Genomic DNA, 27,211 nt, shown 5'->3' with positions numbered 1-27,211 from the left:
TGAGGAAAAACGCTTTTTTTCCCCAACATGTGTCGGAAATAACTGCAATTGTGCTTGCTGGCTTTTTGCACAATGCTTTTAATAAAGGCCTGTAACTAGATGCCACCTATTGTCGAAGGGTCATCACAGGGTGTCGCAGCATGCTGCTGTATGCATCCCAGTTCCACTGACACATAGGTCTCAACCCTTCTATTGCCTGAGGTGTTTCTTCCTGTAAAAAAAAAAAAAATCTATATTTCTTTTACCTTTTAAAATGGTAATTTCAAGGATAAAGAGAAATGCGTACCATTCCCCTTGACTTCGACTTCACTATTGGACCTTCTTTATGTATTGAACACATTGTAAGTACATTTAGAGTGTCGCTGTAGTGGCTGTATGTCATTTACAACACAAAACATTCACTTTATAAATGCATTAAAAAACTGGTGCAAAAATCCACTTCGACACCATGGGGTAATATTTATATATATATATTGAAATGCAGTTTAACAGGTAAAAATATTGAATGTCTTGCGTATCATATGTCATTAACTAGTAGTTATTACTGATACAGATTACTGACAAAAAATTTAGGCAGAAGGTGTGACATCAATTTTGTAACACAGTAAGTTTTCTGGCTATTTATTTTGTATTGAAACCAGGGAAGAAATTAAACCTCAATGGCAAAATATTTGAGCAAAAACGTTTATTTTTAATGAAGTAAAGTTAATTGATGCTACTGTTTTCTTGACTTTACAACACCTAGATTGGGAGACATGACATTTGCATTTTTCCAATTATCACCCAGATTTATGTTAAAAATTTGGGTGCTCATGATTACATGTGTTTCAGTCTTTTTTTCTTTTGTCTTTTTGTGCTATAATATAATTTGCTCATCCTCTGACAATGTAGCAGTGGTAGCTGTAGACAGTACATGAGGGACAGAGCAGAAATAGCCTATTAATCACTGCTGGCTGAAAAAGAAGTGGCACTGAATTAAGATGTGAGTGAGTGAGTTTATATGACACACAAATATGTGGACTACATACAACCATTTTTTGGGCAGCACATACTGTTTAACACACAGTCTGGCCTAAGCCGATTGTGTGCTACTTGTACAACACTGGAGACTATACAACTAAATGAGGCATTAATGACGCACAGCAGTTACATGGGATTTTAATTACACTACTGTTGCATGCATTTTGTCCATAACACCAACCAATTGTAGACGACTGTATTTGTTTCATTTCAAATAACGCTTTACTACAAATGGTCACAATGGAATTAATTATCACTACATAATGGCATAATATTTTAGTAACTATCATCAATTTAAGATGTGGTAAAAAGCCATTGAATGCAACATAAGTCGCACATGATTGTGCATGTAGGACAGATGGTTTTCTTAAAAGCCTTGAATAATGTTGTATTGGACATTTAAGCGCACTGGTGTGCCTGCAGATCTTTGTCTCCTAGTCTGAATTCTGCAGAAGGTAAGAGTATTTGCAATTACAACCGCACCGTGACGCTACAGCTGAACACTGCTACTCTGTCCAACACAAACATCCTTTTTTCTGATGCTCCGCTGAGAGACACGACATGTTGTGTTGCCCAGAGCTCAGTCTTTCAGGCAGCCCCACTTATCAGGCTGCGCACAGCTCGCCCATGGATGTATCATAGTAACCCCGCCTCACTCGCTGCTATTGGCGGACGCAAACTCAAACCATTTAGCCTGTGTTATCGCAGTGCCTGTGCGTACCTGGAAGGTTAAACTCAGGGGAAAATATTCTTGCGGTTCCAGTTTCCGGAAGATCATTGTAGCCTTCCTAAAAGAAAGAAAATGGAATCCTGAAATCGCACTTAGCTCATCAGTCAAGCGTTTTTGAGAGACTGTTAGAAGAACAATTTGAAAGTACGATTACATTGCTACTAACATCACCGAACAGGTAATGTAACCGCGATTTGATGACAGACTGTATATTCCTTCTGATAACATTTACTTTCATTAACTAGCTAATTTTAGCTTGTTTGCTCTGGTTGTGAACGTCACTGGTTGACGTCGCTTGCTCGGTTAGCTTGCGGTGATGCTAACAGTAGCGTCGGTGTCTTTCTTTAATTAAACTCTCATGTTTCTGTGGTATGAAGACATAACGACTAAAATGGAGTCCATGTCACGTTTCATGAAACCAACTATTTGTCCCAAATTAGTATCCACGTCAAGATAGTGTACCTGAGGACACCTAGCACGAAGTTACTGGCTAGGTTAGCGTTAGCTAATGTTAGACATGGAAGCTAACTAGCATTAGCATAGTGAGAGCTCAACACAACCAGGGTTGTTTGGTCGTCTAAGAAGCTTGTTTTGATCCGACGATAACGTTACACATGATACCGCAGTCACTCTATCGCCAGTCCTTCATTGTTTGCTCCACATATTACAACAAACACAGTCGCTTCTCCGTCATAGCTAACGCTCAGTTAATTGTGGTTGAAGTTGGCAGTATTTGTAACCGTGTACGATGCTAGGTAGCTAGCTAGCGTAGGCTAAGCTAGATGATGCCATTTTGTTTTTATCTCGACTTTGACCAACATACTGCTTTCCCACAGGACTACGAAAAACTCAGACCTTCATGTTATTCTCACGAATTATAGCTGTGATACATCCACAGTTTCTAGTTTGTTCAGGAAAACTACGTTACGATAATCTCAATGATTTAGTTAGCCAGTGTTGTGTTTATAGTAAGTTTGCATGCCAGTTTGCTTTGTAACCGGTGGATGTAAATCATGCTAACATTAGCCAACAGTTGCTGGGTCGTCGTTCCCAATTATTGAGCATGTCGCATTGTGATGCTGTGTTTTGACCCGACTTTTCCCTTGCTGACAAGTTCTCCGGTTGATACTCTTGATATTGCATTCATTAGAGCTGACAGCGTGGAAATACTCAAAGGTGTGAAATGAGACAAGTCACGAACCTTCGGTGTTGACTCTCTGTTGCCTAATGCTTTCCTAAATCCTGAGTATTCTTATTAGAGGTTGAATCAATAAGTAATACATTTATCTGTTTTGTTGTTGTTACTGCAGCAGCTGGATCTTGCTGAAGATCGGACAGCATCCCTCAACCTCCCTGCCTTCTGAATCGATGGAGGGGTCTGACAGTTCTGAGCAGAGTGGCAGTGACCAGCCAGAGTCACAGCGCAGAAGGCAGCTGGACCGCCTGGACAGGGAGGAGGCCTTTTACCAGTTTGTCAACAATCTGAGTGATGAGGACTATCGTCTCATGAGAGACAACAATCTTTTGGGCACTCCAGGTAATTAACATTTAATTACAGTAGTCTTCACTCTTGTGACTGTAATCTCTGACTGTGGAAATGGTGACGTTTGTATCATATTGAGCAACTCAAAGATAGGGCTGGGTATCAGTGCTCGGTACATTCCAGGTATTCAGAGTGGATTTAATTGATACCAGGCCACATCACACAGAAGCCTGACGGATCTCATTAAGCACATGTGTAATATAGGATTCATTCATTTTCAGTTTAGTTTTACCTGTTTTTTTTTTGTTTTGTTTTTGCCTTTGTTTCTTTTCAGCTAATAACTAAAGCCCCACTGTCATTTCATCTCTCCTATTCTATGCTTTGTCTGAGCTGTATTGAATTTCATTCCTCCCTTTCAAAGTTTCAAACTGTTGGCTTACAAAAAGATTAAAAAAGTGCTAATATAGATTTAGACAAACTCAAACCAAGACATTATTATTATTTGTTAAAAAGGCTCACATCAGGTCTAGCTTGATGCAGAGGCTGGGCATGCGCAGCCACGTAGGCTACCAATCACGGGAGCGCTCCTGCCTTATTAACGACCCAGTGGCACAGTGAGGACAGAGGAAAGTGTCTGCTGCCTGAAAACTCCAGTGCGGACTGCTTTGCCCTTCTCATACTTGGAATGTGACACCCCACTACGTGTGTTCTGATGACGCAGTAAGTTTTGCACATCGTTCTTCTGGAAACGGACTGTTAACAGAGTTTACCAGATATGGACATGTTCACTACTTGGTCACAGACAGTTGACACATATTCCAAGGCCTTACCATTATCTGTGCCAAAGTGATTAGTTATCGATCGATTTGGATGTGCTGGATGTGATGAAAGCTGTTGTCATGTAAACATTTACTTCCCAGGCATTAGAATGCCTCCTCTTTACAGCAAGCAATCTCTAGAGTTTTTCCTGCATTGTTAATGTGTGTTCTTCTGTAATTTCCTCCCATACAGATAAAACACTAACCTATGGGCTTGCTGTGCTGTGCTGTGCTGTATGCTGTTGCATTCACACTAAAGAATGAAAGTTATCCATCATGACTTATTTACACTTTGTCAGGTGCTTTACACCAGCAGTTTTCATTATTGTCCCGTTGCTGCTTAAAAGAAATGGCTCAAGTGCCCAATACAGTTCAAAATTTACCACCAGTCCTTTTCATGTACAACATTTCAGCGTAATGCAATCTTTTTTTTCCCTATACTGGTTCACTTCCAGATTTGTTGCTGTGACAGTTTGTCCCTCTGCTGAATACCCCTCTATCTGTCCATTAAATCAGAAAATGTTTGCTCTTATTATAGGGAGTTAATCTTTTCCGCTCAGCCACCTGCAAATGACTCTCTCTCAGGTTACATTGGTGGTCAGGCTAGAGAAGAGGAATTGTAAGAAACCTTAATAACCTTCAAGGAATACGTGGATTGCCAAAAAATATTTTTTCTTTTTTTAATAACAGACCGTTGTTTTGTGTTGTAATGTCTCTTTCAGGAGAAGTAACGGAGGATGAGCTGTTTAGCAGACTTCAGCAAATCAAGGATGGTCCAGAACAGCAGAATAACAGTACTAGTGCCCCCAGTACTGAAAATGGAGAAGATCCAGTTGGTAAGTTTGGCATTTTTTTTAAGAAAATTTATTCACCATCAAATTCAGATAATCTGTCAATTGTTAACTCTTCTGATTTTCAGAACCACCAGAAAACCCTGAGGATCCTGCCAATGGGGATAGTCTCTTAGACTGGCTGAACACAGTGAGGCGCACAGGCAACACTACCAGAACTGGTCATCGCGGAAACCAGTCATGGCGGGCCGTAAGCCAGACCAACCCAAACAGTGGGGATTTTCGCTTCAGCCTCGAAATCAGTGTGAATCGGAACCTGGCTGAACAGCAGGCAGCTGCTGAAGGGGAGCAGGAGCCTCCACAGGAGTCTTCCCAGGAATCTCCAGAGGGTCAAGAAGTGGTGGCAAATGCTGAACCACAGGTGCCTATGGAGACAGAAGTGGTGGAGGAACCAGTAGTAGAGGAATTGGCTGTCATAGTGGAGCCAGAGCCTGAGCCAGTGCCTGAGCCTGTGCTTGAGCCTGAGCCTGAGCCTGAGCCAGAGCCTGTGCCTGAGCCGGAGCCTGAACTAGAAGAAGTTGTTTCACAAGAGATTTTAGGAGAACGTCCCAGCTCACCTGCTGCCCTGCCTGTACAACCCCCACTTTCTCCTTCTCCACGTAGAGGACAAAGGAGAGCCCGCAGCCGTAGTCCAGAGCCACGCAGGACTAGGGCCCGTACAGCCAGGAGCCGTTCCCCTCTCAATCTGGATCAGCTGGATGGTCTCCCTAATTCACGTCATGCTCACTCCTCTCAAGGCATCAGCTCTTCCACCAGTGTCTCCCCTGTGCCTCAGGTGGAGGGCAGCTCTCGGACTCGACAACATGTTCTTTCTAGGCAAAGCACTGCTGACAGTGATGTTCAGCCATCTAGAGCTGGCGAAGAAATGGTCCCTGAGGCCCAAAATGTAGGATCTCAGGAAGGAGAAGCTCCTGGGGGTGAAGGGGGTGCAGCAGGGCGCCGTCCCCCTACTATTATGCTTGATCTCCAGGTGCGTCGTGTGCGTCCAGGCGAATATCGCCAAAGAGACAGCATTGCTAGTCGCACCCGTTCACGCTCCCAGAACTCAAACAACACATTTCTTTACGAAAGTGAGCGTGGTGGATTTCGTAGGACTTTCTCACGCTCTGAGCGTGCTGGTGTGAGGACCTACGTCAGCACTATTCGCATACCTATCCGAAGAATCTCCGATGCAGGTTTGGGAGAGGCAACCTCAATGGCTCTCCAGTCTATGATTAGGCAGATTATGACTGGTTTTGGTGAACTCGGCTACCTCATGGATTCAGATTCTGATTCTTCAGATTCAAACCGCGGAGCCAACACACCTGCGGATCTGGCTGAAGCCCTCAATAACCCAGATGCTCCTCCTGCTGCTGCTCCTATTGCTGATGTTGATGAACCACCTGTGGCTGCTGGAGTCAGAGCAAGGACAGCTGAGACTGATATTGATGAGGGCCTTGCCGCTGCTCCACCTGCCTCTGGTGGCAGGGCCCGACCTAGACCACCTATCAGCCTAGAGGAGCCCAGCTCACTGCCCTTCCTTCGGCTTGCCCATTTCTTCCTCCTAAATGACGACGACGAGGACCAGCCCCAAGGGTTGACCAAAGAGCAGATTGACAACCTCTCAATGCGCAACTTTGGTGAGAGTGATGCCTTGAAGACTTGCAGTGTCTGCATAACAGAATATGCAGAAGGTAACAAGCTACGTAAGCTGCCCTGCTCACATGAGTACCACGTGCACTGCATTGATCGCTGGCTATCGGAAAACTCCACTTGCCCCATCTGCCGCAGGGCTGTCTTGGTATCAGCCAACCGAGAGAGTGTGGTGTAGCTTATAAAAGACTGAGGACATTTTGTTTCAAACTAAGTAATCTTAATATCTCAGGCCCATAAGAGGCTTTGAGGAAATGTGTCTCCACTGTTGAAATGTATTTCCTTCATACCATTTGTGAGTTTGATCATAAAGCAGTCACAGGTTTGATTTGGGGTGCTCTATAACAGTGACATCGGGACATACTCAGTCTCTAGTAAGACATTTATTATGGCAGTCCAAAGTTAGGCACAAGCAATGCATGTTGTTTGAATCAACCTGTAGTGACCAAGCAGTTTGTTGCATTGCGTCAAGCCATGCACACAAGCAGGCCGGTATCTCTTAAAGAATCCCCTGGTTATAAATGCTGCACACCTGCAGGTAGTTCAGACACATCTGCTCTTTTGTATTAGCTCCTAAATGGCGCTTTATATACCAGAAGTTGGGTATTGGTACAGTTCTTAGTTAAACCAGTTCAAAGTATTAGCTGTAAATAAGCTTGTAAAAATAATTTTAAATCATACTTTGTATCAGTGAATTGGTTTTGGATTGTAAATTATCTCATAAGAAGATTAGGGTCATTTTTGCCACAGCTACTCTCTACCAGAGCATCCCTAAATTTGCTGTTAAAGAAATAGGTGGTTTCAGTGTACACAGCAGAATTATTAAGAGATTGAGATGTCCAGAGGATGTAGGACATTAATTGATTTGCCATTTACAGTGTAACTTCTACTCTCTGTTTGGTGCACCTGAAAGAAACAGACTACTGTTGTAGAGTGGCATATACCATGAAAACTCTCAGTGTGCTGAATTGTTTCACAAAATAAAATGTACAGACAGGAAAGATAATTCAAACCAGGCTACTTTGGCAAAATGTGTATGTTTATTTTGGAATCATATACTATCTTATTTCCTTGATCATTAAAAAATATTGAATCGTATTCATACCAGAAATTGGGGATGTCTCAATATTGGTAGTAGATATGGGTTTATATCAAGTTCTTGGCATGTGAATATCCCCACCTCAAAAATACTAACAGGCATGACATGTCAGAAAAAGAATATACTTGCTTTTGACTTTTCCCCCCAAATGTAAGGGTGTTTATTTTTTAATGTACAACAATGATTTCTCAATCATTTTGTCCTGTCATCCATCAGGTCTGATTTCTTTATTTTTCCACTCCCACATTGAGTTGTCTTAAATTACTGACTGATGAATTAAGTTCTCTAAGCTGGTCTTGGCATAGATCGAAATGACCAGAAATTGTGTTAAAATAAAATGTCAACTCAAACCAGAATAGAGGTCCACCTCAATGTACAAGTGAGAACTTAAGTTATTAATCCAAAGCTTTGAGTATCAGACATTAACCAAGTCTGAACAAAGGTCACATCATTGTCCTTCTGTCTAAGTAAGGCTCCAGTAGAAGTCAAGATGCTCACCCACTGTGCCCTTCTGCCCCATGAGCAGATGCTCCATACCAGTGTGCAATACATGCTAATGAAAGTAGGGAAATACAAACCAAGATATAAATGTATGCTATTGTTAAAACTGTTAATGTTAATGGCTAAAATCTTAAATGAAGACTTATTACCTTTTTAAAATGTGTTGAAGTTATTTTATTTTATTTAGTTCTGTAGCTTTTAATAGCACTGTCGATGAACAGAAACACTGGCTAAAGGAAGAAAAGGGCATCACAGTTAATGCCATCATGTCATGTTTCTTGTTCCACTGTTAGATGTCCTTGCCACAATTATTACTTCCCTTTGTGGGACATAACAGTTTGAATGCAAGACATTGTCATTGTGAAATACCATAAACATGTAAATGAAATGTATGTTCCCTCTTAGGCCATTCTTTAGTTTTGGCCTTGTTCTGTGACCCACCCAGTGCAGTATGTTAACTGGGTGTTAAATGAAACTAACCGCTGAATTAAACAATTGTTATGCTAAAAAAATGCATTGCAGGTATGCCTTCTGTACACTATCGTGGTGTTGGGTTATTATTACCTTTATCTTAAATATTCAGCAGTTACAACATACTTTTATTTTCATTTTGCTTGGATCTGACATATTTTTCCCTTACCACTGCATATTTAGGCTTTTTTAAAATGTAATTTACAACCCTGATTCCAAAAAAGATGGGATGCTGTGTAAAAGGTTAAAACAATGTAATGATTTGTAAATGTTTTTCCACCTATATTCAATTAAATGCAGTGAAAAGGAGACAATATTTAATGTTCAAACTAATAAACTTTGTTTTGGTAAATATAGTCATTCTGAATTTGATGCCTGCCACATCCAACATCCAGCCACCCACAAAAAAAGTTTCTTTTAACAACACTCCGTATGCTTTTGGGAACAAAGGACACTAATTGCTAAGTTTTGAAAGTGGAATTTCTTTCTCAAGATTCACAGGCACAATCTACATGGTTTTAAGACTGACTGTGTGGAAGAAAAATCCCATCAGAACACTGAGAGAGATGCGTTTCTTCAGACAGAAAGCATCTTGACACTGGCATTGCAAACAAAGGCTTCTCTAAGTATGAAATACATTTCAGCTGGTGTGTTCAATATTTTTTCCTGTATCATTCCCCTTAATTGCTCATTGTTTTTATGGATTGAAATGTGATGATTATTTTATCAGTGTAGCTTTATTCAGTTAATACCAATGTCTCATCTAAATTTAATGTGAATAGCTGCATTGGAAATATGTTTAGTGTAAAGGATTTTGATGTGTTGAAAATCTGTTTCCTAAATCACTGTATTCTGTTTTCATGTAGATTTTACACAGCATCACAACTTATTTTGAAATCAGGGTTGTGTCACTCACATGCACCTTTAAAGTTGACCCTGTCTGCATTGCAAGCAGAGGATGGTTAGTGTTCACTTCCCCTTTTATTAGCATGAAAGAGCCCATCCATTGGGCTCTTTATCACATTACACTTACACATATATGTAATCATACATGATGCATTAGTCCACTGACACTGGGACAGAGAAGTGTTATCATCAGCACCTCCTGCTGGTAGGATCTGGGAAAAATTCCCATTCATTCCCCAGCTGACAAATAAAATACAAAGCTTATGTTGTGTGCTCTCAGGTATGATCTCTGTTACAGGCAGACGTCGAGGAAGTGTGGCAGACAAAAAAATGTTTTGTAAATGTGTCCACTTGTGCCCCCTTTTGTCATTTCTCGGTGCTTTTACCATTAATAGTGTTGCAGCAGATACCACTAGTTCACAGTCCACAGAGGTAGGAAAACAAGGAAGTACCAGTCTGAGGCAGTGATGGCGCTCCGGACGGTTGGGAGTCGTTTGTTGCACTTTCAGAGGAGCAGCTTGAAGGTAAAGTGTGTGGTTACCTGCTAATTTAGCTAACTGCTAACGGTACACTTAATATTAACGTATTCTTATGAACACTGTTTTTACTTGCGTTTCACGTACGAACTGACGTAACGGCTGTAGACTTTAGAGAAACCGTTATCACGTCAGCAAAATTACCGACTTCATTTAATATAATACTATTTAGTTTTCACTGGAGGACTGAACATATGAGCTCGTTGCTAAGCTAACAACATCAACGTTTTGCTAGTCGGTTCAAGTTACGCGTGACTTCCACCTTTCAGATCCTCACAGGATGCCGTACTCTTTCACCACACAGTGGCGCTGTTGATGCCAAATTAAACAGGGTGTCTGAAAATCCTGAAAAAGACTTAAAATATCTTTAATTTAACACATATCACCTTCAAAGTCATTAAATAGTCTTACATTAAAATTTCTTACGTCTTAATCACCGCAGACGTTTTCATCTAATTTGATTTATCCATCTTTTAATTTCGTTTTGTCAAAATGAGTCAAGCTCTTCTGCATGAAAGTCCTTATTTCTGATGTTATTTATCTTTAAACCTACCACTAAACCTAATACTGTCTTTTTGCTATAACCTCTGGAGACCTGAACTTTGTTTGGTATGCAATTTTAATTTGTCTAAGCAATTTGGGATCAGTTGGCCCCAATAAATATGAATAAAAAAACTCAACATTGTTGACAATAATTAAGTCTCAATGTCCTCAAACGAGTACTTCCTACTTCTTCCTAATTCCTAACAGCATCTTAGCTTGTTACTGTCGCTAAATTATCATATCAAACTACAAACATTATTTATCATAAATAAGCAAGTTTGAACCATTTAATGTGATCAGGTTTTGGACCTTTTTTGACTTTTGTGTTGGGATCTGCTGCAGATTGACCTGGCAGAGATGGCTGCCATCTTGTTTTTAGATGGATTAGTGTATTGTGTTACTGCCACTACAATAAGTAAAATGTGATGTCCTCATCTAGGGCACAAGGTCTCAGGAGGTTATATTTGCTGTTACCTGTTGGCAATATTGAGGTCGACCTAACTCACTCTAATAACCATATTCCTGCATAAAACCTACTTCTTCACCAGGCTATATGTATATCCTACTTACCATTTCATTTTTTACTTAGTGCTTGAATAAGAAGATGATGATTTGTCCAAAAGTCAGTCTTAAATTTGATTAAAACCAACCTGAAAAGGTCCTAAAAAGCATTAAATTTAAGTGTTTGATACCCACAGACACTGTTCAACTGCAATACCCTCTCCAATGTTGTTGTCATAAACTTACTGTATTTTAATTTATTTGTCTCATCTATTTCAGACTGTCTCCATCCAAACACTTGGAGGTGTCAGATTCAAACGAGCCTGTCCAGTGGAAGTGAGCCATCTGGATCATTTGGTTCTTACAGTAAAAAGTGTGCCAGACACTGTAAACTTTTATACCTCGGTCCTTGGCATGGAGGTGATCACTTTCAAGGTATGCAAAAGTAGTGTTTACATTAAATTATTATCATTACTATTATTAGTAGTAGGAGTAGCAGTTGACATGATTAATTATTGGAAATTAATTATTGAATAAAACAATGTTGGTAGGGTTTTACATGCATTATTTACAGGAATCAGGAAAAGAACAAGTAAAATCCTCTTGTGCTTTTTGTTTTTGAGAAAACATCCACTAGATGGCAGGCTTTGATTGCATGTCAGCTGAGAGCAGCCCTCTCCACTCAGTCAGTCAGCAAGGACCTTGAGCTTTCAAACTGCTCTCCACACTCACACATACCATCTTTGTTATTTTCAAGGGAAACCGTAAGGCCCTGGGTTTTGGCCAGCAGAAGTTCAACCTCCACCAGCTGGGTCAGGAGTTTGAGCCCAAAGCTAAGCGCCCAACCTCAGGCTCTGCAGACCTGTGCCTCATCACCAAAACCTCCCTTGCTACAGTAGCTGCACATTTGAAGGTCACTCACCAGTTTCATAAAGACTGCCTTAAATTATGAATCAGTCTTAATCTTGTAAAGTGGCTACTCCTTTAAAACCATTTGAGCACTAGTTGACTTTGTATGTCATTTGTCATATGTTGTTTCTCTGCAGGATTGTGGGGTTGAGATAGAGGAGGGACCAGTGGAGAGGACTGGAGCTGTGGGGACCATCACCTCTCTTTACTTCAGAGATCCGGATCACAATCTCATTGAGGTGTCGAACTATAACCAGTCAGTATAAGAGGGATCTTCCTGAGACTTCTTAGACCTTGTTTTTGAATGAATTGGAATGCATCCAGTTTTGTCTCTTGGACCCATTATTAGGTTTGAGACCAAACTGTAGGCTAATTCAGACAACTCGTACTATTTTGAAACAGAGGTAGATGAGATTAGTTTGCTAAGACAATAATTCAGAATAACAAGTGAAAAATTCAACACCTGTAGATGTTTAACAGTTTGATCAAGTGCATACTTCTGGAGATTTTTTGTACTTTGTCAAGTGAAAGTGAGCATTAAAGAATAATTACTTTTTCAGCTGAAAATAAAAGATTTGTTTAGTGTATTTAAGCGCTGTTATTTCTTTTTTTTGACACAATGTAACTACCTCTTAAGGTTACATGAGCCTTTACCATTATGTTTTCATGCTGTCGTCACTATGGTTGCTTAAAGGGGCAGTAAGTGGAAATTCATCATTTCTAGTTTGAAGGAATTAAAAAATCGCTATGTGAAGAACTAGAGGTGTAATTTCATCTGGAGTATAGCATGACCTCACACACCCTCTCTCTGTGTTGATCTCCAGCCCATTGTTTACAAGCCGGTCCGGCTGCGCGTTGATGTACGTTCATGTGAATATCCCCCCCCGGAGCCCTTGGCCCTCCCTCCCTATAAAAGGCTACAGCCAGTGAGCAATGGCAGCGCATATTTTCAAAGCGAAATGGCGGAGAGCGGAACGAAACGTTCACCTGAAGACGACCAGGATCCGACATTACCTCTAAAGAATCAATGGTCGTTGGCAAAGAAGTTGTCGGATAAAGAAAGGGACAGAACTCAGATTAACATTGGCCTTGCATTTCCAAGGTGGAGAGCACTGCGAGAGCTAAAGGGGCTACAATCTGACTCTGAGCTAGCTCTTCTTCTGGACAGGTAGGCTAAGTAACAACATGAAGTCAAATGTCTATTTTAATTAGTGTCGGCTGACACCGGCTACTGGAGTAACTTACAGCTATGAAGCGCTTCTACCAGCTCTTCTAGTCACTGAGCCTCGCCTCCATCTCAGCAAATATATTACATTTATTACAGGTACCATCGTCATTGAAGTAGGCAGGGGAATAGCTAAACACAACAGAGACCAAGAGTGAGTGAAAGACATCGCTAACTGCTAAACTAAGTTTAGATGAGGCGAGTGGGGGCTGGGGGTGGAGAGCAGAGGTAGAGGGAGGTGTGGCTCACGACGCACTTTGTTTTGGTCTACAGGCAGTGCACAACAGCGAACCTAGCGGTGAAACAATTTCGCTTTTTGCCCCTTTAAGCCATTTATTGTTGCAGTATTTCAGTTTGATTACAGTCTTTTGTTTATCAAGTCATTTGCTCATTTGAATGGAGAAAATTACAATTGCTCATCAGGTTAACAGCAGAAAATGAAAGCCACAAACATCAATTAATTATGAAGATAAATATAATTTTCCAATTTATGTTAAAAAGACAGTTAAAAAAATGTATTGTTCTATGTTACATACTGTACAGCACAGACCAGAGGGTCAGATAATATATTGCAATATACAATAGGCTATATTTTCCATTCATTTACCTACATACACTCCCCCATTAAATATGTATACAGTCATAACTTGGCTCTCGGCCATGATAAATGTAGGAGACACACCATTTTAATAAATTACCAAAGTAACTTATTTAACAAAAGCAAATAATTTGAATGCATAACTGAACATTAACAAGGCATGGAGAGTGAGTATCAGAGAAATCAGTAGCTTGAAGGATGTGATAGTGTGTGGCTGTTGTAAGGTGCATTTTAAAGAACAAAAGGGGAAACTGAGGTCACACAGGTTGTCCTGACGAGACCTACAGTGTGCCTGCAGGAGAAGAGGGAGGAGTAAGAAGCCAAACGAACAGACAGAGAGCGTAACGGAGCCTCACTATTATATGCTGGGGACACCGGCTCAGGTATTACCAGGGGAATGGATGGATTTCTGAACGTGCCTACCAGGCATAGGCCCAGAGGCCCAAAGTGTCACCTGCAAAATGCCACTCAAATTAACATGTGCCAACCAGGAAGAGACTCAAAAAGACCATAAAGAGATGCAAAGGAACTGCAAAGAGGTACAAAATAATTACAAAATAGGAAAAACAACCACAGAGAGATATAAAACGACCAAAAAAAGCAAAAAAAAAAAACAAACTCAAAGACCCAAAAAACAACAAAACATAAGAGAAAACTACCACAAAGTCTGTGTCTATGTAGGAGAGATGAAGGGCCTTTTGTGTGTTTGTGCCCATGAGCCCATTATCTCATAATCTGCCCATGACCAGAAGCCACTTATCAACATCCTTCGCAACAGTGAAATTCAAAGCGGTAAGATGAATATATACAGCAGGACTTTGTCTTAACACATAGATAGGCTACATGCGTGGATTTATGCTCTCAGAGGAGATTGCATGTGTTAAGTCAAATGGAGAGTTATCAGAAAAAGATAAGCTAATATGCAAGATCTGACCTGTGTGTTCTCTAATTCCACAGACTTGAACTTCCCGCTGCTGGGACACATCGTATCTAATGCAAAAACAGTGTAACGACATAATAAGCTCCGCACACTAACACCACTGAGCCTAGCAATGTAGTCCAAATATAGGATCATTAAGTACATTTTCTCTGTAGTGAATATTCCCATCTTCTTTTGGCACTTCCTCATTATTTTCCCTGAATGTTGACATAAGATGCATAGAAGAGCTACAGATACGTTTCACTGTCCTCTCTGAATTCGCGCCCACTCACCATCACAGTCATGCCTTCATGATCTGTTTCTATAAGCGACAAGATGACACCACCGATGACCCAGTTAATAGCTCTGCCTACGCTGTGACCTGTGTGTGAGAAGCTGTATAGGATGAATATAGTTACTGGATGAGGAGAGGGAAAGGACATTTCACCATTTCCTACATGTAAACCTGAACACTGGGGCTTACTGGCACCCGTCAAAAGCAGCCTGTTTAGCCATTGTTGTATGGAAACTCCATCTATGTCACAGCTACAGGCGTGGACACTCTATGGACTCTTTAGATGTCTGAGGTTGCACCGCTATTGTGTCGTCTTGTTTGCTGTGGGTGGAGATAGACTTTTAAAACTGTATGTCTGTCATTCATTCTTGTTGTGGTTGAATTATCGCTAAGTCTCCCAATAAAAAGCCTTCAGGTCAAGATACACTTTTACACCTAAGGGGATATTTTTAGCTGCCCAGGGCCTTTTGTATTCATTTACCACACTTGGGATTCAGATGAATCTGTGAGCTCATGTTTTATTTACTGCATGGGCGATTGGGTTTGGGGATGTCAATAATTACCATGGGAATCTTTCCTTATGATAAGACACAGGAATGCAGGAAGTGTCCTCACAAAACCTTTCCTAGTAATGGACCACTCCTGTGTAACCATACTACAATCCTTCCTATATAAACGCACTCCCTCCCATTGCCTGGCTGCTGCAGTGTATTTAGTGCTTGTTTCCTTCTTCTCATAGTTTCCTTATTTTATTATTACCCCAAATTAGTCACATTACTGTGACAGATTTTATTATTTATTCTATGACAAGTATATTATCACACTCTATCACAGTTGTAATTGTTCCTTACCGTATTCACAGGGAATATTTTGTTATCTCTGTGCCGCACACTTCCTTATCCTAAAGTATATAACTCGAAATGTTTTTATCACCTGTTCCATATTTCTCTATTAGTGAAAATGACATCAGACAACAGACAACATGTTCAGATGATCTCTCCATACAGGGCCGTAGCCAGGGTTTAGAAATTAGTAAGGTCCAGAATTTGAAAGAGGGGGGGGGGGGGGGGGGGGGGGGGGGGGGGGGGGGGGCTGTCTGGTGTGTTAATATGTTTACCATGCTGTTCTGGGCTTCTTCTATTTTTTTTTTCTTCGAAATTGTTACAGAGGTCCGGACCTTGGTGACCTCATAGCTGGCTACGGCCATGTCTCTGTATGCTTATATACAGCATTAATACAGCTGATGTCACTTTCTCCATTGGTGATGACCTGTATTCATTCAGTGCTATATTTTCATCATGAATAAGAATAAAACATGGGCCAAAATGTTTAGCAGCAAGAAGAACTACACACATTTTCTTTTTAAGCTCTCTGGCAATTGAGACGAAAGGACATATTATAGTTGTAACCTAACCTGTGGACCCTTGTAGTCATCTGTTTAAAAGGTGTCTTTTTTCTTTATCGAAAAGCTATGGATATAGAACAAAGCATAATAGTCTGTAATGTGCAGTTAAACTTTGCTAGTAATAACAAAAGGTGTCATCATTCAACACACATACACACACATACACACACACACACACACACACACACACAGTACTTGTGCAGTTTTGCACAGTTAGTTGAATGTCCTCTGCAGTTGCCAGAGGAAAACGGTGGCATTTTACATTCATGCAAACTATATTACATTTGCACATTTCATATGTATCACATCAGCGTTTCTTAAGTGATGTAGTATATGAGCCAATTTTGTCATCAGGAGTACAAGAGGATGATGGATGGTGTGACACCTTTAGGCGAGATGCCTGCCAAGCTGCAAACCATTGTTCAAGACCAAAAATCAAAATCAGTTGTTTTTACCGAGTTATCGCTGCATTATTAGCAGCTTTTTAGCCACCCAATGTGTCTTTTAGTCACTTGTCTGTGCTTCTCCACCAGGGGATGCCATGAAAAGTTGTTTTTTACCAAAACATTGCTGCATTTCCAGTCAGGATTGTGCCACTGAAATCGGGCATTTTTAGCCAAAACATGAACTTTTCCTAACCAAAACCAAGTGGTTTTAGCGCCCAATACTAACCACATGTTACGTACAAATGTAATGAATCAGCGGTTTGCAAAAATTTACAATGCCAAGTCAACGTTACTTTGGCAATTGGGTTGCATTTTCTGCAGCTCCACCAACATTGGCCTCTTTGTACCTTGCAGATCCTAATTGTAGGTCCATCATTTCAAAATGTTATAAAACTTAACTTTAAGTTTTATGGATCACATTTCCAGAGGATAATGAAGGTTGAATTACAGAGAAAAGTCTATAAAAAATTGTTGTTTAAAAAAAAGTTGTGTTATTTCTGTGAGATGAGTGCAAAGTTGATAAATTACAAATGTAAATTGCTTCAACACAGTGCATGTTCTTCTACTGTATTCTGAACCTACTGCTGCTTTTAGACTGTTCAACTCTCTTCAATAATAAACTTAATGTGGCCTTCTTCTTTGGTACTTTATTACCTTTTATCGAGACTTTACAAAGCTCTTCTTTGCAGATTTAGCTGTGCCAACAAACAAGGGGTTGCCCAGACAGGGCTTAGGTGTGTTGGTTTCCCTGTGTCCCATGCCGGAGCTGGACATGAGCTGGGCAGGTGCATGAACCAGAGTCCACGTGTCTCCAAGGCCACTTCCTCCTGTGCAGACTTATTTCCAAACATTAACTTAAGGACCACAGACTGGAATGAGGAAAACAGCACTCTTTTCCCAGCACCGCTCCACATTAAGAAACATGGCTGCCCGTTTTTGTTTGCACTCCAAATGAACACACTTGAAAAAGAAAAGCACCTTTATCTGACTTTTGTATGCATAGTAGGTACTTGTTGATTTTTCTTACTCTGCAAATTTACCGTTTGTTTCAACTGAGGGACACAAGAATGTTTATCACAAAAAGAGGACTTCAGATAGTCTAAATGATTTTTAAATGATTTACATTTCACAATAACCTATTGGTCCAGGTGTCTCTAAGGTGTTCCTGGGAAAGTGAGTTATAGCTCATGAAATAATATAGTATGCCATGAAAATGTCATAAGAAATGTCAAAGTATAGCATGTCATAAAAATGTCATTCAAAAAATGTCATGGTATAGTATGTCACAAAAATGTCATAAAAACTGTCATAGTATAGTATGTTATAAAAATATCATTGAAAAAGTCAAGGTATATTATGTGATAAAAATGTAATTAAAATGTCATAGTATAGTATGTGATAGAAATATCATTGAAAAAGTCAAAGTATATTATGTGCTAAAAATGTAATTAAAACGACATAGTATAGTATGTGATAAAAATGTCATTAAAATTGTCATGGTATAGTATGTGATAAAAATGTCATTAAAAATGTCATAGTATAGTATGGGATGAAAATGTCATTAAAATTGTCATGGTATAGTATGCCATGAAAATGTCACTAAAAATGTCATATTAGTTCAAAATTGCATTGAAAGTCAAAGTATAGTATGTCGTTCAAAATGGCATAAAAACATCATAGTATAGCATGTCGTTTAAAATTGCATTAAAAAAAACGGCATAGTATAGTATGTAGTTCAAAATGGCATAAATAGGTCATAGTATGTCGATCAAAATTGCATATAAACGTCATAGTTTAGCATGTTGTTCAAAACTGCATAAAAACGTCATAGTATAGTATGTAGTTCAAATTGTATAAAAACATTATACTATAGTATGTTGATGAAAATTGCAAAAAAAAAATCAGTGTAGTATGTAGTTCAAAATGACATAAAAACGCCATAGCATAGAATGTAGTTCAAAATTGCATAAAAAGGTCACAGTATAACATGTCATTCACAATTGCATAAAAACGTCATAGTATACCATGTCGTTCAAAATTGCATAAAAATGTCATAGTATAGTATGTAGTTCAAAATTGCATAAAAAGGTCATAGTATAGTATGTTGTTCAAAATTGCATAAAAACGTCATAGTATAGTATGTAGTTCAAAATGGCATAAAAAGGTCATAGTATACCATGTCGTTCAAAATTGCATAAAAACTTCATAGTATAGGATGTCGTTTGAAATGGCATAAAAACTTTATAGTATAGTATGTCATTCCAAATTGCATAAAAAGGTCATAGTATAGTATGTTGATCAAAATTGCAAAAAAAACCCCATCATAGTATAGTATGTAGTTCAAAATGGCATAAAAACGTCATAGTATAGTATATCGTTCAAAATTGCATAAAAACGTCATAGTATACCATGTCGTTCAAAATTGCATAAAAACTTCATAGTATAGTATGTAGTTCAAAATTGCATAAAAACTTCATAGTAAAGCATGTTGTTCAAAACTGCATGAAAATGTCATAGTAAAGTATGTCATTCCAAATTGCATAAAAAGGTCATAGTATAGTATGTTGATCAAAATTGCAAAAAAAAAAAAACGTCATAGTATAGTATGTCGTTCAAAATGGCATAAAAAGGTCATAGTATAGTATGTCGTTCAAAATTGCATAAAAACTTCATAGTATAGGATGTCGTTCGAAATGGCATAAAAACTTTATAGTATAGTATGTCATTCAAAATTGCATAAAAACGTCATAGTATAGTGTGTCGTTGAAAATTGCATAAAAACGCCATAGTATAGTATGTCGTTCGAAATGGCAGAAAACTGTCATTGTATGATATGTTGATCAAAGTTAGAAAAAAACATCATAGTATACCATGTCGTTCAAAATTGCATAAAAATGTCATAGTATAGTATGTCGTTCAAAATTACATAAAAACTTCATAGTATAGTATGTAGTTCAAAATTGCATAAAAATGTCATAGTATAGTATGTCGTTCAAAATTGCATAAAAACTTCATAGTATTGTATGTAGTTCAAAATTGCATAAAAACGTCATAGTATAGTATGTCGTTCAAAATTGCATAAAAACTTCATAGTATAGTATGTAGTTCAAAATTGCATAAAAAGGTCATAGTATAGAATGTCGTTCGAAATGGCATAAAAACTTTATAGTATAGTATGTCATTCAAAATGGCATAAAAACGTCATAGTATAGTGTGTCGTTCAAAATTGCATAAAAACGCCATAGTATAGTATGTCGTTCAAAATGGCAGAAAAATGTCGTTGTATGATATGTTAATCAAAGTTAGAAAAAAACATCATAGTATACCATGTCGTTCAAAATTGTATAAAAATGTCATAGTATAGTATGTCATTCAAAATTGCAAAAAAAGGTCATAGTATAGTATGTTGTTCAAATTGCATAAAAAGGTCATGGTACAGTATGTCATTCACAATGGCATGAAAATGTCAAAGTATAGCATGTCGTTCAAAATGGCATCGAAACGTCATAATATAGTATGTCGTTCGAAATGGCATAAAAACATCATCATATAATATGTCGATCACAGATACAAAAAAGGTCATAATATCGCATGTCGTTCAAAATTGCAAAAAAACGTGAAAGTATAGTATGTAGTTCAAAATGGCATAAAATCGTTATACTATAGTATGTCAATGAAAATTGCAAAAATAATTCACAGTATAGTATGTCATTCAAAATGGCATAAAAACGTCATAGTATAGTGTGTCATTCAAAATTGCATAAAAACGCCATAGTATAATATGTCGTTCGAAATGGCAGAAAAATGTCATTGTATGATATGTTGATCAAAGTTAGAAAAAAACATCATAGTATACCATGTCGTTCAAAATTGCATAAAAACTTCATAGTATTGTATATCGTTCAAAATGGCATAAAAACGTCATAGTATAGTATGACGTTCAAAATTGCATAAAAAAATGTCATAGTATAGTATGTCATTAAAAATTGCAAAAAAAGGTCATAGTATAGTATGTCGTTCAAATTGCATAAAAAGGTCATAGTATAGTATATCATTCAAATTGCATAAAAAGGTCATAGTATAGTATGTCATTCGAAATGGCATAAAAACTTCATAGTATAGCATGTCATTCAAAATGGCATACAAACGTCATGGTACAGCATGTCGTTCAAAATGGCATTGAAACGTCATAATATAGTATGTCGTTCGAAATGGCATAAAAACGTCATCATATAATATGTCAATATGTCAATATGTCACAGTTGCAAAAAAAGGTCATAGTATCGCATGTCGTTCAAAATTGCAAAAAAACGTTATAGTATAGTATGTCAATGAAAATTGCAAAAATAATTCACAGTATAGTATGTCATTCAAAATAACATAAAAACATCATAGTACAGTATGTCGTTCGAAATGGCATTTAAACTTCATAGTATCGCATGTCGTTCAAAATTGCATAAAAAGTCATAGAAGAATATGTTGATCAAAATTACAAAAAAACGTCATAGTTCAAAAGGGCATAAAAACATCATAGTATAGTCGATGAAAATTGCAAAAAAAAAAAAGTCATAGTATAGTATGTTGTTCAAAATAGCATAAAAACGTCATAGTATAGCATGCTGTTCAAAACTGCATAAAAATGTCATAGTATAGGATGTCGATCAAAGTTGCAAAAAAAAGTCATAGTATAGTATGTAGTTAAAAATTACAAAAACACATCATAGTATAGTATGTCGCTCGAAATGGCATTAAAACATCAAAGTATAATATGTCGGTCAAAATTACAGAAAAACGTCATAGTATAGCATGTCGTTCAAAAGGCATGAAAACGTCATAGTATAGTATGTCATTCAAAATTGTAAAAGAAAACATCATAGTATAGTATGTCATTTGAAATGGCATAAAAACATCATAGTATTGTATGTCGTTCAAAATTGCCTAAAAATGTCATAGTATAATATGTCGATCAAAATTACAAAAAAAATCATAGTATAGCATGACGTTCAAAATTGCATAAAAACGTCATAGTATAGTATGTCGATCAAAATTTTAAAAAAAAGTCATAGTATGATATGTCATTCAAAATGGCATAACAACGTCATATTATAGTATTTCGTTAAAAATTGTATAAAAACATCATAGTATAATATGTCACAAAAATGTAATTCAGATGTCATAGTATAGTATGTCGTGAAAATGTCATTAAAAATGTCATAGTATAGTATTTGATAAAAAATGTCATTATAAATGTCAGAGTATAGTATTTCTTCAAAATATCATTAAAAATGTCATAGTATAGTATGTGATAAAAACGTAATAAAAATTGTCATAGTAAAGTATGTGATAAAAAATGTAATTAAAATGTGATAGTATAGCATGTCATAAAGATGTAATTAAAATTGTCATTGTATAGTATTTGATAAAAATGTAATTAATAATGTCATTGTATAGTATTTGATAAAATGTAATTAATAATGTCATTGTACAGTGTGTCATAAAAATGTCATAGAATGAAATGCCATTAAAATGTCATTAAAAATGTCATCTTTAAGTATATCGTAAAAATGTAATTTAAAATGTCATAGTATAGTATGTCATAAAATGTTATTAAAAATGTCATAGTATAGTATGTAATTTGAAAAAAAAAAGCCATAAATACACTGTGCTGTATTTTTTTCTCACACCTCTTTGATTTTCAGTGTCTGATTACAGTAAATAAGTACAGTAAGTACTTACAGGAAGAGATGTGAGTATTTTTCTAGGCCAAAGTGAAAACATCATCAATTCAATTTCTGAGACTGTTTAGTTTTAAGCACTTTTATTAAAATTTAATACATCATCAGAAATATTACATTTGTGTGATGAATTGGAACATGAAGAGGAAATATTGTTATTTTTCTTTGTTTATAGTATCATACATTTGCACTGTATAAAAAAACATTTAACAATCCATGATTTGGCAGAAAAAAACACAGTATAAAGAATAATAGTGTTAATTAATATAATGTTGTTATCTGAAAAGAATAAATACATAATAAATACATGATTCGTCCTTCATTTTCCCAATGTTAAGTAAATCACATTTTGCAAATAATAATGATTTCTTAATAAAATAAAATAAAATAAAATAAAAAGGAATGACACAATACAATAACATAATTTAACACAATATACATTAGATAAATGTACTCTGAACTGGCTCAACAGATGTTTCAGAATTTATCAGTACTGGTAACAGAAGTGTGGAAACATAATTATAGTGTGGTTTTATTCATTGCCATGTACAACAGGTAAACAAATTATATTCTTCAACTTTAAAACTGACAGATCCATCTTTAGAAATACATCTTAATGTAAATATCTTTGCTGTTATTGTTCACATCTGTGAGTGTTCATTGCAGCTGTGAGAGAAGGGCCCTGCAGTCTCCGTGTCTGTCCAGCTCCTCCACCACATCAATCAACCTCTCAACTTTCTCTGAGGGAAGCACCACCCCTGCGTTGTTTCTGAACTTCTTCCTCAGGCTCTCATTAGTCAGCGGGTTACGCCAGTGACCGTAGAAGGTGTCACAGCGTCCCTTCAGGATGTCTCCCCCAGCAAGTGTCACCTGGACTTCTCCATACATGCGGTTGAAATTAGCTGGGTTGTCCTGGGGATGCTCTACATGTACACGGCTCAGCAGAGCGAGCAGTTCAGGGCGCCTCAGGGCAGTGGGTGTGAAGGACTGCACAGTCACCTCCCCATCCAGGAGAGCGCTGCAAGCATTGAACTGGAAGGAGTGGCGTGCCTCGTGCTCAGAGTCAGGGAAAGGCCTGTTGATGTACTTTGATTTTGGGACTCTGAGCAGGATGTCTTGGACTTGAGCTGGGGAGACAGTGCCAGGGCCCAACCCCACAAGAAGCTTATGGACTGAGGCCGCAGCATCTGCCACCCAGTGCATCCCCAGATGGGCGGGGAAGCGCTTGAAGCCCATGTCCTGCTCCTCTAGCAGGAACACATGGCCATCATCATTAGGTGATTCTAAAGGCTGTGGCACATAGTCTTCATAAAAAGCACTGAAGCCAGCCACACCAGCAACGGCATCCAGGACCAGAGAGCTCGCCTCTAGGCCTCGGGACGCCAGCAGAGCAGCCTCCAGCCCCAAACGTGAGGCATTACCGATGTGGAGGGGTTTCGACTGAGTGGCAGCATTAGCCATTGGGGCTCCAGATAGTGAAGCAGCTATGGCCAAGGCATGACTGCACTGGGAGTGATCCAAAGACAAGAGGCGAGCACAGGCGGCTGCACTTCCCATGGTCCCCACCACACTGGGAGGGTGAAACCTGGTGATGAGAAAGACAGAAAGAAAGAAAGACACTTTGGTCAGGCGCTTTGGAACTATTTACTCTTGTGACTAAAGGAGCATTTCAAATGGTTGCTATCCGTCATCATGGTTAGCACTCCAGTTTATAAAGGGGTCTCTTTGTATGAACAGCCATTCTGTCATGAAACTTCCCACATACAGAGACAGCTTATTTCAGGGGCGTTAGAGGAAGTAGGTTTTTAGTCATTTCAGTATTTGAGAAACAAGCAAATAATGTGGCGGGTCATTTCACTTGGTGTAAACACTTGCCAAATGGAGTCCTGTGTGATATTCTCCTCCACATGGCTAATTGTGCTAACACTACCCACAGAGCCTCTGCTGTCCTTGAGATGAACATAATAACACGCCTTTCACAGCTCATTGACACCACTAAGAGGCTGCACATTACACTGCACCAGCCTCCTTGTAAACCCCACTGCAGAGATCAGCAGAGTCAATATGGATCTGTTTAGACTCATGTGGATACTTGTTCTCCATGTAGAGTACAAATAAAAACTCCTTACCAATGAGACAGCTTTATATCTAATAAATCACCACTGTAATGACCCAGTAAAGTACAAAACCTGCTGTAATGTTGCCATTAAACTATAAATTACAGTAGCTATGTCCAATTTGAGTCACGCTCTGAGGCGCTCACCTCTTGGGGATGTTGTGAGCCTCATTAGAGAACCTCATCAATCTGCCCTGGATCTCAATGCCGATGTTGAAGGCCAGCAGGAAGTCCAGGCCACTAGGTTTGCTGTTAGCAGGCATCATGTCACTGAGTGCTAGCACAGCAGGAAGGACTGCTCCTGAGGGATGAGTGGCGGGGTGCCATGTATCATCAAAATCCATGGAGTGAGTCTGCGGCAAAAAACACGAACGCATTTTTTTAAACAACCGAGTAATTAGGGGTAATAGAACGTAGAGTTGCTGAGCTTCATGAAATAATACACAAGCCAGCTGTAAACACTGAGTTTAAATGATGAAACTCATCTCATTTCTCTGTTATTGCTCACTGCAGCCAATGCATTTCAATTGGAAAATCCCTTTAATTGCCATAACAGGCTTCAACCACTGGAGGCACATGCAGCATGCTGGAATGATACCCTGATGGCTTTTTATGAGTGAAGGCCAAGCAATGTTTGCAGATATAATACTGGAAATTTCTGCAGAAGGATAATATGGGGTCAATTCAGTACTTCTCATCAACCCCTGCTACGGCTGGCTGCACAGACAGTGCCATAGCTGAGTATAAAAAAGCTCTACTTTGCTTGTGGTAATGGGTTTAGTACATCTGAGTTGCACTGGGACAATAGTGATCCATCTGTTCCACCTATTTATACTCACAGCCACTCCATTGACGAAAGCTGCCAGTGTCGGGGAGAGCGTGGTGCCCCTGCGTCCATACACAGAGCTGATGTCATCAGGTGCATACATGTGCTGAGGGGGAAAAGACGGAGACAGGTAAACACAGGGAGTTGCCACAAGGATATTTTTAATACAACAGTTTACAGTCACAGATTGTGTCATCACACATATAAAGGGAACTTTAATTGAAACAGCTGCGGCAAGAAAGCAGAATAAGTTTCTTTGTAAGTTATATGTCAATAAACACAGAAACTCTGAGGAAAAAGGTCACCAGGCTTAAAATAACCCTCCCTGTTCCTAAGTTACATGATGAAATTCAGTTTAATAATAACCTGAGATTTCTTTGAACTCATCTCGTCTCTCCACACACAGCCGGCACGCTGACTTACAAGCACTGTTTGTATAAGGTCAAGCAGATGCTTTCATCTCTCTTATTGCCTCATATCAGATAAGATCTTAAAGTTATTTCTTCCCCCTCTGCTTCACCTGGCAGTACTGCAGGGCCAGCTCAAACACCTCTGTCGTGCTGCCGATCAGACCAACCCCAATGCTGTCCAGCACCATTCTTTTGCTGCGGTGGAGCACCACAGAGGACAAGTGCTGGGGCTTTACTTCGCTGATGAACTTCCCAAAGCTGGCTGTGACTGTGTCCTCAGGGGCCGGGCCCTTCAAGACTGCAGGGAGGAAAGAGGTCAGGAGTAAGGAAAGGAGACATTTTTAGTTTGTTGAAGCAGAGAGAGATGTCTTCTTGTATTTGGACAAGAGCGTGGAGTTAAGTTTACCTTCCACTGCAGACTTATGCAGTCCTCTGACAGCTAACACTGGTCTAATGGTTTTCTGTAGGACAAAGCGTACATGATATCTCTACTGACACCTGTAAACCACTAAGTGTGACATTTGCTCTATTACTGTAATTTCTTTTTTTTTAACACCTCACATTAATTTCAGGCCGCAGACACACCTCAGATCTAATTACATCAGCCTCTTAGTGGGCATTACTAAAATGACTGTTACGCACCCTGTGTGCCTCTTTTGAAATAGCTATTATGCTGGTGTAACAGGTGTGGTGCAGTATGTATAATCTGCTCAGCATTACCAAGAGCTCTATTAAATTGCCCTCTACCATGTGCTCACAAAATAACCACACAGTGCAAACTATATGATGATTTTAGAGTTTTGTATTGAATCCTAAACAGCACTTGCTGAAGTAAGCAGTGTTAAGCATACTGAGCAACCTACTTGACTTAATCAAGCATGAACAAAATTCATGATTATATAGATCCCTAATACTTGAACAGGAAATGCTCTGCAAAAAATATCTATAAACCTCTACCTGTAATGTGGAGATCATGGCTTCAGTCAGTTGTTTCTCCTCCTCTGATGCAGTAGGTTTGAAGTCAACAGGTTGTTGGAAGGATGCTGATGCTTTTCAGGTTGAAATGGTACCTGCCTTATATAGTCCAGGACTCACAATGGCTACTGATACTGGCCTGGGAGGAACAGGAAAGGGCAGGTATATCCATAACAAAACTATATCGGATTCGGAGGAATTTCCACAGTGGTGGACATCATCATCATAACCGTCATAACCAGCATCACTATGCTCAGAAAA

General features: G+C 38.8%; 3 protein-coding genes across 4 annotated transcripts; 2 read left to right on the top strand and 1 right to left on the bottom strand.

The window, feature by feature from the left end:
• Window positions 1–1,718: 1,718 nt before the first annotated feature.
• rlim (ring finger protein, LIM domain interacting) lies at window positions 1,719–8,646 on the top strand. Of its 2 annotated transcripts, none has more exons than XM_033633462.2 (4): window positions 1,719–1,928; window positions 3,064–3,287; window positions 4,774–4,887; window positions 4,971–8,646. In XM_033633462.2, exons 2-4 carry the CDS (start codon window positions 3,119–3,121, stop codon window positions 6,710–6,712), a joined length of 2,025 nt encoding a protein of 674 aa, XP_033489353.1. In that variant the 5' UTR covers window positions 1,719–1,928; window positions 3,064–3,118; the 3' UTR covers window positions 6,713–8,646. The 2 variants fall into 2 exon arrangements, with proteins under 2 accessions (XP_033489353.1, XP_033489352.1); XM_033633461.2 differs by having other exon boundaries at window positions 1,720–1,928; window positions 3,061–3,287.
• A 1,145-nt stretch (window positions 8,647–9,791) lies between these two features.
• glod5 (glyoxalase domain containing 5) lies at window positions 9,792–12,587 on the top strand. Its single transcript, XM_033633628.2, has 4 exons — window positions 9,792–10,035; window positions 11,371–11,526; window positions 11,849–12,004; window positions 12,138–12,587. Exons 1-4 carry the CDS (start codon window positions 9,979–9,981, stop codon window positions 12,264–12,266), a joined length of 498 nt encoding a protein of 165 aa, XP_033489519.1. The 5' UTR covers window positions 9,792–9,978; the 3' UTR covers window positions 12,267–12,587.
• A 10,175-nt stretch (window positions 12,588–22,762) lies between these two features.
• irg1l (immunoresponsive gene 1, like) lies at window positions 22,763–27,183 on the bottom strand. The gene is made up of 6 exons (XM_033633676.2): window positions 26,933–27,183; window positions 26,382–26,436; window positions 26,086–26,273; window positions 25,579–25,671; window positions 24,887–25,092; window positions 22,763–24,208 (listed from the first exon to the last, which is right to left on the bottom strand). Exons 1-6 carry the CDS (start codon window positions 26,948–26,950, stop codon window positions 23,281–23,283), a joined length of 1,488 nt encoding a protein of 495 aa, XP_033489567.1. The 5' UTR covers window positions 26,951–27,183; the 3' UTR covers window positions 22,763–23,280.
• Window positions 27,184–27,211: the final 28 nt, after the last annotated feature.

This window comes from Epinephelus lanceolatus, chromosome 7, assembly GCF_041903045.1.
Source record: "Epinephelus lanceolatus isolate andai-2023 chromosome 7, ASM4190304v1, whole genome shotgun sequence".
Lineage (NCBI taxonomy): Eukaryota > Metazoa > Chordata > Actinopteri > Perciformes > Serranidae > Epinephelus > Epinephelus lanceolatus.
Note: the sequence above shows the minus strand (reverse complement) of the source record. Positions and strands in the feature narration are given on the sequence as shown.